Below are 16,955 nucleotides of genomic sequence, written 5' to 3'. Positions count from 1 at the left end.
ATGAGGATGCAGGTGCAATCTCTGGCCTCACTCAGGGGGTTAAAGGATCCTGCATTGCTGTGAGCTGTGATGTAGGCTGCAGATGAGGCTTGGATCTGACGTTGCTGTGGCTGTGGTATAGGCCAGCAGCTGTAGCTCTGATTTGACCCCTCGCCTGGGAACCTCCATATGCCACAAGTTCAGCCCTAAAAAAAAGAAAGAAAAAAAAAAATCCGATTGGGAATCAGTTGTTGGAGAAACAACACCGGTCTAAGATGTTGGCCTGGGCAGAGGTTGAGGGAAGTTTTATTTTCCTCAAGGTTGCCATGGGGATGAGACAGCAGCCTGCTCTCAGATGCAGTGCATGAAACCCAGCCTCTCAGAACCTTACCGGTTAGTTGGAGTTTGCCCCCAGTTATGCTGGGTGCAGGGCCCTACACAGTGCCTGGCACATAGTGGGTGCTCAGGAAGTGCACTTGACATCTGTGGCCAAGGAGATCATTCACACGAAAACAACTAGGCAAGGGGCCAACCTCTCGTCATTAAAGACAGGATGGCTTCATCTTCCATCACCGTTAGGGCGCCCGCAATGCAGTTTTCCTACCCTTGACCATGACAAAGCAGAATCCGAACCGCTAGGGCAGTGCGTACCTTCTCATGTGGTTTTTGTGAGTCAGTGTTGATATCTATTTATGATTTATAGCGTTTGGATTACTCTCTGGAAATACAAAGGAGGCAGACAAACGAGTTTGCAAAATAAAATCAATGGCATAAAAATAGCTCCACGTAGAGGACTTTTCTCAGGATGTCACTAAGAGTGTGACTGTAAAGGTCTGGTTGAGAGAAGAGAAAGGTCGAAACATACCAGACAGGAACTAAGGAAATAGAGGCTAAGGCAGAGGAATTGGGTTAAAAAAAAACAAAAAACAAAAAACAAAACAAGCATCTCAGTTGCATATGCTTCCAGCATATGCTTTTTGTTGCAAGTAGGCAGAATTTTATTCTCTCCGTGGAAATGAACTAGGGAGCGTTTTTCAGTGTCTGAGAGGGGAATGAGAAAAGATGGACGTTTGGTCTTTTTTTTTCTTTTTATGGCCACATCTGTGGTGTGTGGAAGTTTCCGGGCTAGGGATTGAATCAGAGCTGCATCTGTGACCTACGCCACAGCCACAGCAACGCTGGCTCCTTAATCCACTGATCGAGGCCAGAGATGGGACCTGCATCCTCACAGACAGCATATCAGGTTCCTAACCCACTGAGCCACAATGGGAACTCCCAGTTTGGTCATTTTTGACTTTGACTGAGGTAGGCAGGGATGGAGAGTTTCCTGTAGGTTTGCTCTGATGGGAGAGTTTTGGGAAATTCTGTTAGCGGGAAGCCTATACAGGTGGGTCACAATTTCTCCATCTTCAGGGCTCGTAAGACTTCTACTCATCCTGCAAGATCCGGCTTAAATGCCTCTTCCTCTTGGAAGCCTTCCCTGATTTACTCCCTGTTTCACTGTCATTATTGTAACGACAAAGTACCTTATGTATATACTATTCTTACGGTATTTACCATATTACAGTAGTTACTTCTTACACAGCTAACACCATGTCCTCTCCTTGAAGGCAGGGCTGCGTTTTGACCTCTGTACATCCAGGATCTAGCGGAGTGCCTGGATCTCAATAAACCCTCTAGAATCCATGGAAGATGGAGTCGATTCAAGCCTCCTTCCCCCCTCAGTATCTTTCTAGGCCAACTCCACGAGACATCCCAGATGGCCGTGGTAGTGGTGGGGAATCAAAGCCTTAGAAGACCAGGATAAGGAACTAGACTCCACAGTGACAGGCTGGAGAGGAGAGCCTGGCCCCTTCTGTCAGCTCCCTTTAGTCTGAGGAAGGAGATGGTTTCTCTCTTTTCTTTTTTTTTTTCTTTTTAGGGCCACACCTGTGGCATTTGAAAGTTCCCAGGCTCAAGGTCAAATTGGAGCTACAGCTGCCAGCCTACACCACAGCCACAGAAACGCCAGATCCGAGCTGCATCTGCGACCTATGACACAGCTCATTGCAACACCAGATCCTTAACCCACTGATCGAGGCCAGGGATTGAACCTGCAAGCTTGTGGATGCTAGTTGGGTTCTTAACCCGCTGAGCCACAATAGGAACTCCAAAGACCGTTTCTTTACACAAGCTAGACTGCACTTAATGGTGTGTAACCTGAGACAAATCACTTCAGCGCTCCATCCTCAGTCTTCTCACCTGCTGAGTGGGAATAATCATAGACTTATCTTAGCAGGGGCTGCAAGCATTGAACGAGTGAGTTCATTCCCAGGACACATGCAGCATAGTTACCAGGCTGGAGCTCAGTGGATCTTAATATTGTCGTTGCTGCTCTGAAATGGAGATCTGTGTAAAACGCTTATGGTGGTTTCTTTTAAATGTCAATTTTATCTTCTTTCTTTTTTTCTTTTTTTTCTTTTTTGCTTTTTAGGGCCCCACCCAAGGCCTATGGAGATTCGCAGGCCAGGGGTCCAATCGGAGCTGAAGCCGCCAGCCTACACCACAGCCACAGCAACACCAGATCTGAGCCACATCTGCGACCTACACCACAGCTCATGGCAATGCCAGAACCTTAACCCACTGAGTGAGGCCAGGGATCAAACCTGTGTCCTCATGGATCCTAGTCGGGTTTGTTAACCTCAGAGCCACGATGGGAACTTCAATTTTATCTTCTTTTTATCATTTGTTTTCTTTTGTCCTGTTTTTCACCCTTTTCATTTTTTTGCGGGCGGGGAGGGGGGAGCTGGCCCCACCCATGGCAGGTGGAAATTCCCAGGCCACAGCAATGATGGTACTGGACCCTTAACCTGCTGAGCCACCAGGGAATCCTTGCCCTTTTAGTTTCAAAAAGCCAAAAAAAATGTGTAAAATAACATCATGGGAGTTCCCATTGTGGCTCAGTGGGTTAAGAATCCAACACAGTATCTGTGAGGATGCGTATTAGGTCCCTGATCTCGCTCAGTGGGTTAAGGATCTGGTGTTGCCACAAGCTGAGTATAGATCTCAGATGCAGCTCTGATTTGACTCCTAACCTGGGAACTTCCACATGCTGCAGGTGCGGCCCTAAAAATAAAAACACAAAAAAATAAAAGTAACATCACTGTGGAGCTCCAATGCCTCCTTCTCCATGCAGCCTTCCCTGCCTGCCTCCCAGGCCAGGCCCTAGATTCTCCTTCTTTTTTTTTTTTTGCTCTCACATTGTTTGTGCCGTAATGTAGCCCTTATTGATTAATATCTACTGTGACGTTCCCACTCCAAATCTGTTTTACAGAATTATTGAGTAATGATAACCCACTCTGCTAACTCAGAGAGGCTGAGAAATGTAAATGGATAAGATCGATGACAACCCACTGCAAATTAATGCAATGAAACCATGTTATTCTCATTGTTTCTATGACACGGGAACCAAAGCCCCCAGCTGGCTTTTCTGTCAGTCAGCTACTACCCCCCACTCCCCACTTCTCCTTGAAGATTTCTTTTGCTCTGTTTTGGGTGTTGGGATTTTTAGGTGTCGGTTCTGGCTTGACCTGGAGACACTCACTAGGCCACTGTGATTCTGGGGCATGATTTTCTGGAAGGTGTTCCCAAAATACGGCTAAGGCCTGAGGAGTAGCAGCTTCTTCTCATGTCTAACCTTGTTCTCTTTGGCTGAAATGACTTCTTGTTTCCAAAGAAGTCCTTACTATCTCAAAGGAAGAGTGCTGGACCACTGCTTTATGTGTAAGAGCTTAACCTCAAGGAGCAGGCGGAGCAGGTGTGCGTGAAACGGTGAGAATCTGTTTTTTCATTTTATTTTTGCTGACTTCCTGAGCCTATTCACCCTTTAGCAGAAAAGTTTTTCTTCTTTACCCTGAAAGCTCAAATATGGGACTTCTTTTTTTTTTTTAATTTGTTTTGTTTTGTTTTGTTTTGTTTTCCCACTGTACAGCAAGGGGATCGAGTTATCCTTACATGCATACATTTTTTTTCCCCACCCTTTGTTCTGTTGCAACATGAGTATCTAGACATAGTTCTCAATGCTACTCAACAGGATCTCCTTGCAAATCTATTCTAAGTTGTGTCTGATAACCCCAAGCTCCCGATCCCTCCCACTCCCTCCCTCTAAATATGGGACTTATTGATTTTTATGAATTCTAAGCACTCCAAATTCCACAGCCTCTAAGGTACAAAAGTGGATAAGTCCTGAGGAATGAGATAGGTATATCGAAAAATACACTTATTTAATATTTTTTTTCTTTTCATGGCCACACCCTCAGCATATGGAAGTTCCTGGGCAAGGGGTCAAATAGGAGCTGCAGCTGCTGGCCTACACCACAGCCATGGCAACACTGAATCTGAGCTTCATCTGCAACCTACGCCACATCCACCACCACGCTGAATCCTTAACTCCCTGAGCGAGGCTGAGGATCAGACCTGCATCCTCGTGGACACTATGTCAGGCCCTTAACCGGCTGAACCACAACAGAAACTCCTAAATTGTAATTTTTATATCTACATTCCCAGCTTATTACTTTCTCCTGGACTTTCTTATTTGCAAATAAAATAATATGCAGATCCATTTCATAGCAGGTGAACATAGCTCCCAGCTAAAGAATCAGAGGACTAGAAACTAGTAAAAATAATTATTATCATAATTATTCAACTTTGATCAAAGTTTTTGGCTGGTAGAAATTTTATGACAGCTGATGACATCTGGGGAATCCCCTAACAGTGTCATTTACCCATTGTTCCTTATAAACCAGATGGAACCTTACGAATCAGAAAGAATTGAACAAACTTACTAAACTTGAAGAGATGACTAACACCTGTCAACATAAACACATGAAAAATGTTGTGCACATATGTTAAATTTTTTCTTTTTTTCCTTTTTGGCCACCCTGCAGCGTATGGAGCTCCTGGGCCAGGGATCAGATCCAAGCCACAGTTGTGATCTAAACCACACTGGATTCTTAACCCACTAGTGGTGCAGGGCTGGGGATCAAACCTACGACCCAGTGCTCCCAAGACACCACTGATCCCATTGCACCACAGCGGGAACTCCTATGTTAAACTTTAGCAAGATGCTTAACATAGCCCCACCAGGAAGATTTTCAATCTCTAGAACATGATGTAGTACCTGGATATCTGTTAAAAAAAACAAGTGATCACTAACCAAAAAAAAAAAAAAAAAAGCACAGCATTCCTGTCGTGGCTTAGCAGGTTAAGAACCCAATTAGTGTCCAGGAGGATGCAGGTTCGATCCCTGGCCTTGTACTCAGTGGCTAAGGATCCAGCATTGCTGCAAGCTGTGGCATAGGTTGCAGATGCGGCTTGGATCCCGTGTTGCCAGGGCTGTGGCATAGTAGACCTCAGCTGAAGCTCTGATTCGACCCCTGGCCCAGGAACTTCAATATGCCTCAGATGAGGCCATAAAAAGAAAAACAAACAAAAAAAAAGTAAGTAAGTAAGCAATGAAATCAAACTTTTCACTTTCTATCAAGGAAGTGTCAATATTTTTTCCTTTACATGACATATGCAAACTTGGGTTTTGAAGGGTAATTATTTCCTGCAACTCTAGAAGGAGCGCCTCTGAACAGGAAGCAGGCTACGTTCAAGCTAAGAGCTGAAAACCATTCATGTGCTTTGTAGTCAAGTCAGGGATCGAACCTGCAGCCTCCTGGACACTAATTGGGTTCTGAGCCTGCTGAGCCATCATGCTGACTTGGGCTTCACCAGGTTCTGAAGTTGATGGTGGGTGGCCTGTTTCCTCTTTCAAGGGAAAACATTTAGGGCCATGAAGGACCAGTGAGGAGGAGGAATTTAACATCCCTGATTTTTTTTTTTTTTGGCCAAGACCTGGGCATGTGGAAGTTCATGGGCCAGGGACTGAACCCATGTCAAAGCAGCTGCTGCAGTGACAATGCCAGATCCTTAACCTGCTGCACCACAAGGGAACTCCGGACATCCCTGATTTTCTTATCCTGTTATGGTAGTTTGAACGGGGGACAGTTGCGCAATGGAGCCTTTCCCACTTTCTCCAAGTCACCAGGGGACCAGCACCCAGGCCTCTGTGTCAGAGTTACCCCCCTACCTGCCACCTGCGGACAGACCCATTCCCAGAGCAACAAGACAGAGCGAGGTGTGCCTGTGAGCTTCCAGACTGCCCTCCGACTCTCTCCAAAAAGAATAGACTCTCCCCAAAGACTCCCAAATATCTCCCTGAAGAACCCAGGATGCTCTTTAAAATAATGATTTTTCCAATGGGAGCCTTTCTTAGTGGAAGAGAATGGAAACGGGGAGAGGGACAGGCCTTGGACTGACAGTTACCTGTTTGAGCCACACGTTTGTTGTCATCAGCTGATTCTTCTCATCCTGAGAAAATAAAAAAGGAGGTCAGTTCAGGAGTTCCCACTGTGGCTCAGCAGGTTACAAACCCAACTAATATCCATCAGGAAGTGGGTTCGATCCCTGGCCTCACTCAGAGGGTTAAGGATCTGGCGTTGCCTGAGCTGTGGTGTAGGTCACAGACACAGACTGGATCTGGTGTTGCTGTGGCTGTGGTGTAGGCTGGCAGCTGCAGCTCCGAATCGAACCCTAGCCCAGGAACTTCCAGAAAAAAAATAATTAATTTAAAAAATAAAATTTAAAAAAGAGGTCAATTCAAATTAGGTGAAACTGTGCATTGGAATTTTTTTTTTTTTTAATTTTTAGGACCACACCCGAGGCATATAGAGGTTCTTAGGCTAGGGGTCACATTGTAGCTACAGTTGCCAGCCTACACCACAGCCACAGCAACTTGGAATCTGAGCCACATCTGCAACCTACACTCCAGCTCATGGCAACGCCAGATCCTTAACCCACTGAGTGAGGCCAGGGATCGAACCCTCATCCTTATGGATACTAGTTGAAGTGTTTCCTCTGAGCCACAATGGGAACTCCTGGATTATTATGATTATTATTATTTTGTCAGAGAGACTTCTCTGAGTCTTTGAAGGTCCAAAGTGAAAAGGAGTCTCAACTTAAGAACAATGAAATGGCACTGGGACCTGAAAATATTATGCATATTTTGCTTAAAGTGAAGAAGAATAATTAAAGCAAGTAGTAGGAGTTCCTCTTGTGGCTCAGGACCTGACATAGGGTTAAGGATCCAAATTTGTCTCTGTGAGGACACAGGTTCCATCCTGGGCTTCACTCAGTTGGTTAAGGATCTTTGCCTCAAGCTGTGGTATAGACCACGGTTGCAGCTCTGATTCAGCCTCTAGCCTGGGAACTTCCATGTCCCACAGGCGTCACAGTAAGAAGAAAAAAAAAGGCAAGTAGTTGTTCACTGTGGTGATATTTATATAAAATTGCATAACTGAAGGAAGGCTTGGTAAGGGTGTGAAGTAGAACAAAACATTAGCTAAATCAGAAATGGGCTTTGCATGCTCTTCTAGAAGCCATTGATCCTTGGGGGTGAGTGGATAGGGACAACCGGGGAGAATTATTCTAGGCCTTTGGGGACTACAGCAGGATGATTTTGCAGAATTTGGTTGTTGGTGGTGGTGGTTTGTTGTTTATTTATTTATTTATTTATTTATTTATTTATTTATTTTTGTCTTTTCTAGGGCCGCACCCATGGCATATGGAGTTTCCCAGGCTAGAGGTCTAATGGGAGCTGTTGCCGCCAGCCTACACCACAGCCACAGCCACAGCAACACCAGATCCAAGCCGCGTCTGCAACCTACACCACAGCTCATGGCAACTCGGGATCCTTAACCCATGAGGCGAGGCCAGGGATCGAACCCAAAACCTTATGGCTCCTAGTCGGATTCGTTAACCACTGAGCCACAACGGGAACTCCTTTTTTAAAGTTTTTTAAATATCATTTTATGGCTGCACCTGCAGCAGAATTTGGTTTTGTAAAGTTCACTGATTTCCCCAGGGACATCATGGCAGAAGCGTGAGCCCCACGGGAAACTTAGCAGAGAATGTTCAAGTATGGGTGTGTCAGGGGGAAGGTCTGGGGTCCTGAGGGGACCCGAGACAGGATGGGTCACCATCTGTCCTCTCTCCCTGCAGGCACCCCTGCCCAGCCTGTCTCAGCCCTGATGATACTGAGTCAGCCCTGGCGCAGCCGGGCTCCTGCCCTGGTGTTCACCTTGGCTGCTGCAAAAAAACCACCAGGGGCCTGGCTGCCTTAGCAGCCACATCCCCTGCGCCCCCCAGGCAAACAGCCCCCTCCCCACCCACCCAGCCCTGTCCAGCCCAGCGCTGCAAGGAAAATGACATTCTCCTCCTTCTTTCCTCAGCTCATGGCTCATTTCAGTGGCTTCTGGGGGCAGATTTTTTCTCACAGTAAGTTATTTATTTATTTATTTATTTTTAATTTTTTTTGTCTTTTTGCCTTTTCTAGGGCTGCTCCTGTGGCATATGGAGGTTCCCGGGCTAGGGGTCCAGTCGGAGCTGTAGCCGCCAGCCTGCACCAGAGCCACAGCAACTCGGGATCCAAGCTGCATCTGCAACCTACACCACAGCTCATGGCAACGCCAGATCCTTAACCCACTGAGCAAGGCCAGGGATTGAACCCACAACCCCATGGTTCCTAGTTGGATTCGTTAACCACTGAGCTCCGACGGGAACTCCCAGTAAGTTTTTTTGTGTTTTTTTTTTGTTTTGTTTTTGTTTTTCCTTGCCAATTCTTGGGCTGCTCCCTCGGCATACGGAGGTTCCCAGGCTAGGGGTTGAATCGGAGCTATAGCCACCAGCTTACGCCAGAGCACAGCAAATCGGGATCGAAGCCGAGTCTGCAACCTACACCACAGCTCACGGCAACGCCAGATCCTTAATCCAGTAAGTTATTTTTAAAACTAACCTGGGAGTTCCCATTGTGGCGCAGTGGAAATGAATCCAACTAGTATCCATGAAGATGCAGGTTCAGTCCCTGGCCTCGCTCAGTGGGTTAAGAGGATCCAGCGTTGCTGTGGGCTGCTGTGTAGGTTGCAGACGATGCTCAGATCCCGAATGGCTGTGGCTGTGGTGTAGGCCAGCAGCTGCAGCTCCCTTTCAACCCCTAGCCTGGGAATTTCCATATGCCATGGGTTCGGCCCTTAAAAAAAAAAAAAAAAACCTGAACTGGCCAACTTGGAGAAAAGAAACAAAATCTTAGACTGGAGAACAGGTGAAGAAAAGCACACTCTTTTCAGGTTGGGGCAGAGGCTGACTCACCACATCCACGAGCTGAGATATTTTCAATCCAAAATATACTTTTATGGTGTCGTTAGAGTGTAAGACAGGGCGCACCCATTTCTGGTAACTTTGGAATAAGTGTCTGAGCAGAGCGTCTTCTGCTTCGGCGATGGACCTGAATCCTGCAGAGGCTGCAAGACAGAGGGAACCAAAGTTAACTGGGGACGCAGGGTGGGTCCACATCTGGATAGTCGTGTCTTTTTTTTTTTAATTTTTAAAATTAAAGTGCTGATTTACAGTCTTGTGCTATTTTCTGCTATCCACCAAAGTGACTTTGTTATGCACATATATACACTCTTTTTTGTTTGTTTATTTGTTTTTTAGGGCCCCACCTGTGGCATATGGTTCCCAGGCTAGGGTTCAAATCGGTGCTGCAGTTGCCAGCCTATACCACAGCCACAGCAACGCGGGATCCCAGCCATGTCTGCAACCTATGCTGAAGTTTATGGCAATGCCAGTTCCTTAACCCACTGAGCAAGGCCAGGGATTGAACCCGAATCCTCACAAAGACAACATCCAGTCCTTAACTGGCTGAGCCACAATGGGAACTTCCGTTTTTGTTTATATTTCTTTCCATCATAGTCTATCCCAGGAGACTGGATATAGTTCCCTGTGCGGTATAGCAGGACCTCATTGCTTACCCATTCTAAATGGAGTAATTTGCATCTACTAACCCCAAACTCTCAGTCCATCCCTCTCCCTTCCCCCCTGGTGTATTTCTAAATAGCCTGATTCCGCAAAAACAGTATGCTGAGCACACCTCAGCAGCATCCCCAGGCACACAGCTGTAAGTATTCATTTCTATTCTATTTCTTCAAAGTTTTATCTCTATGCGATGATGGAAGTTCACTACACATATCATGGTCATCATTTCACAATGTATGTTCGTCCAATCATTATGCTGCACACCTGAAACTTACATTGAGCTGTATGCCAACTTCATCCCAATAAAACGGGAAGAAAAAAAAAATCAATAAAAGTAGACTCTAGACTTTACTCAGAGCTTTACTTTCTCACAGGACCTTCCCTTCATGAGGTCAACACATGGACCCCAAAGGGATCAACCACAATGTCGCCTGAAAAATAATGCATAACCTAGAGGTTGAGAACTAAGTTTTATTTGGTGGACAAAACTTCCAAAGAAAACGTAGTGGTTGCCTGGCCTAGGAACTTCCATGTGCTGTGGGTGCAGCAGCCCCCCCCCCCCAAAAAAGATGTGAGCCTCTCATTTTACAGGTGCAGACCCAGGGGAGGCAGGAACGGAGGTGGTATGGCCTTCTGACTCCCAAGCTGTCATCTTTCCACCAGCCCATGACGTTCTTTGAGGATTGAGGAGGCATAGAATTTCCACCATGACCTTATTGCCACAAAATAACTGTTGCAACAATTCACTTCTATGAACCCATATTCATTGTTACTGCTATTTTTTTTCTGCACTCTCGGCATGTGGAAGTCCCCAGGCCAGGAATCGAACTTAAGCCATAGCAGTGACAATGCTGGGTCCTTAACCTACTGAGCCACCAGGGAACTCTGCTACTGCTATTTTTGTTGCTGTGTTGTTGGCACTGTTTTTTCCAAACTGTTGTTTCAAGCTATTGCCCAGAAAGACAGTGTTCCGAAACCAGGTTACAGGTAGCAGCTGTTTGGTTGGGGGGAGACACTGGTGTCTGTTAACCCTGGAATTATTCTATATTAGATTACATTATTATTAATAATTAATAATATGTATAATAAATTAGTAAAACAAAGAAATAAAATAAATACTACTTAATAATGTTAATATATTATTATATATTATGTAGCCAGCACATGGCAGGCTGCTTTGCTGGGGGTTTGGTGAGGGGGTGTTGAATGGGCACTGCCCTGGGGTCACCCTCCAGGGAGGCGGACACCCAGCACTTTACAGTGACAGGGCAGAGCCATCTTGCTTCAGACTGGACAGGGTCTGCCCACAGTCCCCTGCCACCCCCAACACACACACACACACACACACACACACACACTAGGTCTCACACACATCTTCAGAGGGCAATGTGCTGCCAGTCAGAGATGCTTTTCACTGTCTCTTTTGGTGAAAAAAAAGGAGTTTCGGGGTTCCCGTCGTGGCGCAGTGGGTAACAAATCTGACTGGGAGCCATGAGGTTGCGGGTTCGATCCCTGGCCTTGCTCAGTGGGTTAGGGATCCGGCGTTGCCAGGAGCTGTGGTGTAGGTCACAGATGCGGCTCAGACTGGTGTTGCTGTGGCTCTGGTGCAGGCCGGTGGCTACAGCTCCGATTCAACCCCTAGCCTGGGAAACCTCCATATGCCACGGAAGCAGCCCTAGAAAAGACAAAAAGACCAAAAAAAAAGGAGTTTCGTGGGAGTTCCTATCGTGGCCCAGTGATTAATCCCTGCTATCCATGAGGATTCGGGTTTGGTCCCTGGCCTTGCTCAGTGGGTTAAGGATCCGGCATTGCCTTGAGCTGTGGTGTAGTTCGCAGACGTGTGCGGCTCGGATCCCGCGTTGCTGTGGCTCTGGCGTAGGCCGGTGGCTACAGCTCCGATTGGACCCCTAGCCTGGGAACCTCCATATGCCGCGGAAATGGCCCAAGAAACAGCAAAAAGACAAAACAGAAAAACCCAACAAAACTTTAAAAATGGGCAAAATAAAACCAACTGGTGAGTGTAACAAAACAGAAACAGACTCACAGATCTAGATACCACACTAGTGGTTGCTAGTGAGGGTGGAGGAAGGGGAGGGGAGTAAGAGGTACATACTATTAAGAATGAAACAAGCCACAAGGATGTATTGTACAACGTGGAGAATATAGCCAATATTTTATAGTAGCGGTAAGTGGAATATAAACTTGAAAAGTTGTAAATCACTTTATCATACACCTAAAATTTATATAATATTATAAATCAACTATACTTCAATTTAAAAACTTAATAGATGAAATTTCCCATGATTATTTATGGTTTTATTGAAAACAATACCATTGTGTATCCTCAGTGAGGAGAGTAAAGAAATAATTGAAGGAGTTCCCGTCGTGGCGCAGTGGTTAACGAATCCGACTAGGAACCATGAGGTCGCGGGTTCGGTCCCTGCCCTTGCTCAGTGGGTTAACGATCCGGCGTTGCCGTGAGCTGTGGTGTAGGTTGCAGACGCGGCTCGGATCCTGCGTTGCTGTGGCTCTGGCGTAGGCCGGTGGCTACAGCTCCGATTAGACCCCTAACCTGGGAACCTCCATATGCCGCGGGAGTGGCCCAAGAAATAGCAACAATAACAACAACAACAACAACAACAAAAAGACAAAAAAGACCAAAAAAAAAAAAAAAAAAAAAGAAATAATTGAAAATGATTACATTGAAAATGGATAAACAATAAGGTCTTTCTGTACAGTTTAGGGAACTATATCCAGTCTACTTGGATAGACCATGATGGAAAAGAATATTTTAAAAAGAACATATATGTATATATAACTGAGTCACTTTGCTGCACAGCAGAAATTGGCACAATATCGTAAATCAACTATAATTTTAAAAAAGAAATAATTGAAGAATTTCAAATCTCAGCAAGTATAGTTGAGAAAGCCTTTTTTTTTGTTTGACACCTTTTGGTGTTTGTGTGTGCGTATATATATGTATGTGTATGTATGTATATGTATATATCTCTTTTTTATGGCTGCATCTGGACATATGGAAGTTCCCAGGCCAGGGGTTGAATCAGAGCTGCGTCTGTGACCTACGCCACAGCCACAGCCACACCGGATCCTTAACCCACTGCGAGGCCAGGGATCAAAGCCCCATTCTCACAGAGACAACATTGAGTTCTTAACCCACTGAGCCAAAATGGGAACTCCAGGGTTTTGCCTTTCATTATCACCACCTTGTCCAAAAAAAAAAAATCATACCACAAACACGGTAACTAACACGGACAGCTAGCCCGAAGGTGGACTCAAATAATAAGACTTTCATGGATACTTGCTAGCTTGAGGGTTTCTTAGAACATGTTTATTTTATCCCCCCTCATGTCCCACATGGTGGAACTGTTTCTAGGATATGGTGGATCCACAATAAATATTTATTGAGTGAATAAACACACATCATCCTGTGACATGTCAGAGTGAGGGGAAGATAAATAAGACACAGTATCTGTTTCTGGGTTCAGACACAAACACACAAAGTATGAATTAGGAACACAAGAGGAGTTCTGTTGGCCGTAGATAAGGATCCTGCCCCTGAAGTCAGAAACACAGAAGGGAGGGCTTGTCCCTTGAAATTTGAAAAATGTGGTTTTAGGTAAAAAAAAAAAAAAAAAAAAAAAAAAAAGGTGATTTTCTTAATGTGTGGTACAGATCTAAAAATAGACTCCAGTGGCTCTAGGAATTCTCAGAATGAAATTCAGGAGTTACTCCAGGTTATTCCATGGATTTCCTATAGCTCTGGGACAGAAATAGACAGACTCAAATGCTGGAAGCCGCCAGGGGAAAACCGAGGACCAGGCTCTCCTCTGACTGCAACTTTCTTATGTAATTGCTGCTGGGCACAGCAGAGGATGGAGGCTGGGCAGGTGAAGCAAGAGTGTTTATGTCAATCACCCCTGGTTTCTCTGCAGAAAGAATGGGAAGAATCGATTCTTGCATAGGAAATATGTGCTAGTACATTAAGGCAGAAAAACATGATTTGCATAGATGTCGATGGTTAGTTACTTTAATGATAAATTGCATGCTAAAACACAGGAAGTTGATTATTAATTTTGTGATTGACAACTTGCACTTCAGAGTTTTCAGAGAACAGATTTAGTGATATTTGAAAGTGGGTTTGACACTCTCTGCTCTTAGAAATGACTCTGTTTTCGAGTCCCAAGTGGTAGGGAAAGACAACATTTTTGGAAATATAATCATGTTCAGATGTGTGTGCCTTACAGCCCTATGATTTTTAAATCCAGGATTTATTTCAGGATTTGGGCAAATCTATCTCAGTGCCTCCCCATCGCCATCTGAAAATTGCAGTAATCACATGTGGCTACAACACTAGTGACAGATAAATACAAAGTGCTAACAGAACAACACAGTTTCTCACCATCTGGCTCCTGGCTCTGTATGGTTTCTGGTGTCAGGTTTCCTGTTCTTAAGTTACAGGAAAAGCAAAATGATTCCAAAACCCAGAAAACTGTCAGATGACAGTGACCATTTCTTCCCTAACCTTTTTAGTTTCTTTCCCCCTTTCCTCTTCACTCTCTTTTTATTTGCCCTCATTTTTTATTCAGTATTCCTCTATTTTCCTCTCCATAACCATCATAGAATACTTACACAGGCTCATAGGTATTTGAGATACATTTTTGTTCAATTGTGATATACAATCATACTAAATATTCCTACATACATAAATGTAAGTATTTCTATATCCACATGATATGTTGGATAATTATCTACACACAGCTCTAGTGAATATTAATAGATATGCTATTAAAACGTTGATGCAGTCAGTACCTATGCCAAATATCTTAACAATTCTCTGAGTTCCATTTAGTGCATTCACTAACATTTTCTTCACTTTTATGTCCTCCTACCAAGCTCATAAGGATTCAAAAGGAATAACACAATAATGACAAAAGCATAAACGTTATGAAATTCATAATTAAGATTTCTTTACAATGTAACAGATTTCACAGAATTGGTCACCGGAGCCACACCTTAAAAGGTTATCCTAAAGATACCTACACCCTGCACTTTGTGATTCTAACATTATCAGCACCAACAGTGATCAAGTTTTAATCTACTTTAACTTGAGCTTACCTGAGCCGGTGACACCCAGGGCACTGAGCACCAGGACAAAGGCTGCCAGCATCATGACGGCCGCTTGAGAGATGTGATTCCTTCTCTTTAACAGCAAGATATTTCTATCCAAAAGGGGGTGGGAGAAAGAAAATGCAGGGCTTCAAAGTCTAAAGTGGGACCAGAGAAAGTGGCGCCCAGAGAGGGCGTCCTGGGCTCAAACCATCCACATCGGGTGACGAGTGATGTCTCTGAAAGTACACCTCGTTGGTTTCCAGCCAGCTGTCAGATCGTGTAAGTCTGAAAACTATCTCTGGGTCCTAACTCCTGACTTATTAATTCACTCTCTGGCCAAGAGATGCAGGGCAGGGGAGAGAGGATGACGACTTCTGAATGTGCTAGTTCTCATGGTTGGAGATCCAAGCGGAAGGGGAAACCCACACGTGAAAACGTGCATCCTGGAAGCCTGGGAAAGTTTCTCCGACGTTCTTGTCCCTCCACTGTCCTGCAGTTTGCACCTGGAGCTTAAGAATAATGAATATGAGGGGTCAAAAGGCACAAACTCTCAGTTATAAAATAAGCCCTGGGCACAAATGAACCTGTCACGGACATAGAGAACAGATTTGTGGTTGCCAAGGGGGAGTGAGGAGGAAGTGGGCTGGACTGGCAATTTGGGGTTAGTAGATGCAAACTATTACATTAAGAAGGGATAAACAGGAGTTCCCCTTGTGGCACAGCGAGAATGAATCTGACTAGTATCTGTGAAAATTCGGGTTTGATCCCTGGCCACGCTCAGTGGGTTAAAGACCTGGCATTGCCGTGAACTGTGTGTAGGTCAAAGACATGGCTCGGATCTGCATTGCTGTGGCTGTGGTGTAGGCCGGCAGCTGTAGCTCTGATTCGACCCCTGGCCTGGGAATTTCCTTATGCCACAAATTCGGCCCTAACAAGAAAGAAAGAAAGGAAGGGAATGTGTACACACTCACACACACACACACACACACACACACACACACGCACACATATATGAATATGACTGGGTCACTATGCTGTACAGCAGAAATTGGTACAACATTGTAAATCAACTATACTTTACTTAAGAAAAATTAACTTTAGTAAAAAACAAAACAAAAACAGTCAGGCCTGGAGTCGGGACCGTATTTCCTCCTCCAGCCCCCTCTCCACCGCTCCCCAGACCTCCAGCCTGTGGCTGTCCCCCTCCCCAGATCACAGGCTCCTGAGAATGGGCTGTCTCTCTTCTTCTCTCTGCAGTGGGTCTTTGGATGCTATCACATGCAAACACTACAGAACACTGCGGCTTCAATGGAAGAGGAAGGAAACAATTAGACATTGATTTCCCGTCCATGTGAGTGTGTTCCTGGCCCACTATGAATTTACAACTGTCTCAGGAATAGATTTGCTGCTAACCAAGGGCGCAGAAAGTGTCACCTGTATTTTCAATAAATCAGATAAAGTGATGCTTCCCACTCCACTGCACTGGCAGGACATTCCGTCTCAGTCATTACAGGATCTCCAGCCCCTTGCCCAGGGTAGAAAAGAACTGGGAAGGCTGGGAGTTCCTGTTGTGGTTCAGCAGTACCCAACCTGACCAATATCCATGAGAACGCAGGTTCGGTCCCTGGCCTCGCTCAGTGGGTTAAGGATCTGGCAACGCTGTGAGCTGTGGTGTAGGTTGCAGACACGGCTCGGATCCCACATTGCTGTGGCTCTGGTGTAGGCCAGCGGCTACAGCTCCCATTTGACCCCTAGCCAGGGAACCTCCATATGCTGTGGGAGCAGCCCTAAAAATAAATAAATACATAAGTAAATAATAATAAGTAAAGAATTGGGGAGGCTGTTGTGATCTCCACTCTGCTCCTGGCAAAACACAAGCAGGCACTGTAGCCCCCAGTCCACCTTGACCACAGCAGAGGGCCCATATCCAGCCACGTGGTCCCTATGGAAGT

General features: G+C 45.3%; 1 protein-coding gene across 1 annotated transcript in view; it reads right to left on the bottom strand.

Annotated features, from left to right (window-relative positions):
• Positions 1-15,350, bottom strand: part of CHRNB3 (cholinergic receptor nicotinic beta 3 subunit) — a 30,608-nt gene extending 15,258 nt beyond the window's left edge. The window contains exons 1-3 of the mRNA XM_003359872.6: positions 15,010-15,350; positions 9,208-9,359; positions 6,328-6,372 (exon numbers count right to left, since the gene is read on the bottom strand). Of these exons, the coding sequence (XP_003359920.4) occupies positions 6,328-6,372; positions 9,208-9,359; positions 15,010-15,064 (252 nt within the window). The 5' untranslated portion in view covers positions 15,065-15,350. The remainder of the gene's footprint in view (positions 1-6,327; positions 6,373-9,207; positions 9,360-15,009) is intronic.
• Between the last annotated feature and the right edge of the window lie 1,605 nt (positions 15,351-16,955).

Source organism: Sus scrofa, chromosome 17 (assembly GCF_054392235.1).
Source record: "Sus scrofa isolate SSC_HxYL_T2T_F1_AM1 chromosome 17, Sscrofa_HxYL_maternal_Yorkshire_Landrace_v2.0, whole genome shotgun sequence".
NCBI lineage: Eukaryota > Metazoa > Chordata > Mammalia > Artiodactyla > Suidae > Sus > Sus scrofa.
Note: the sequence above shows the minus strand (reverse complement) of the source record. Positions and strands in the feature narration are given on the sequence as shown.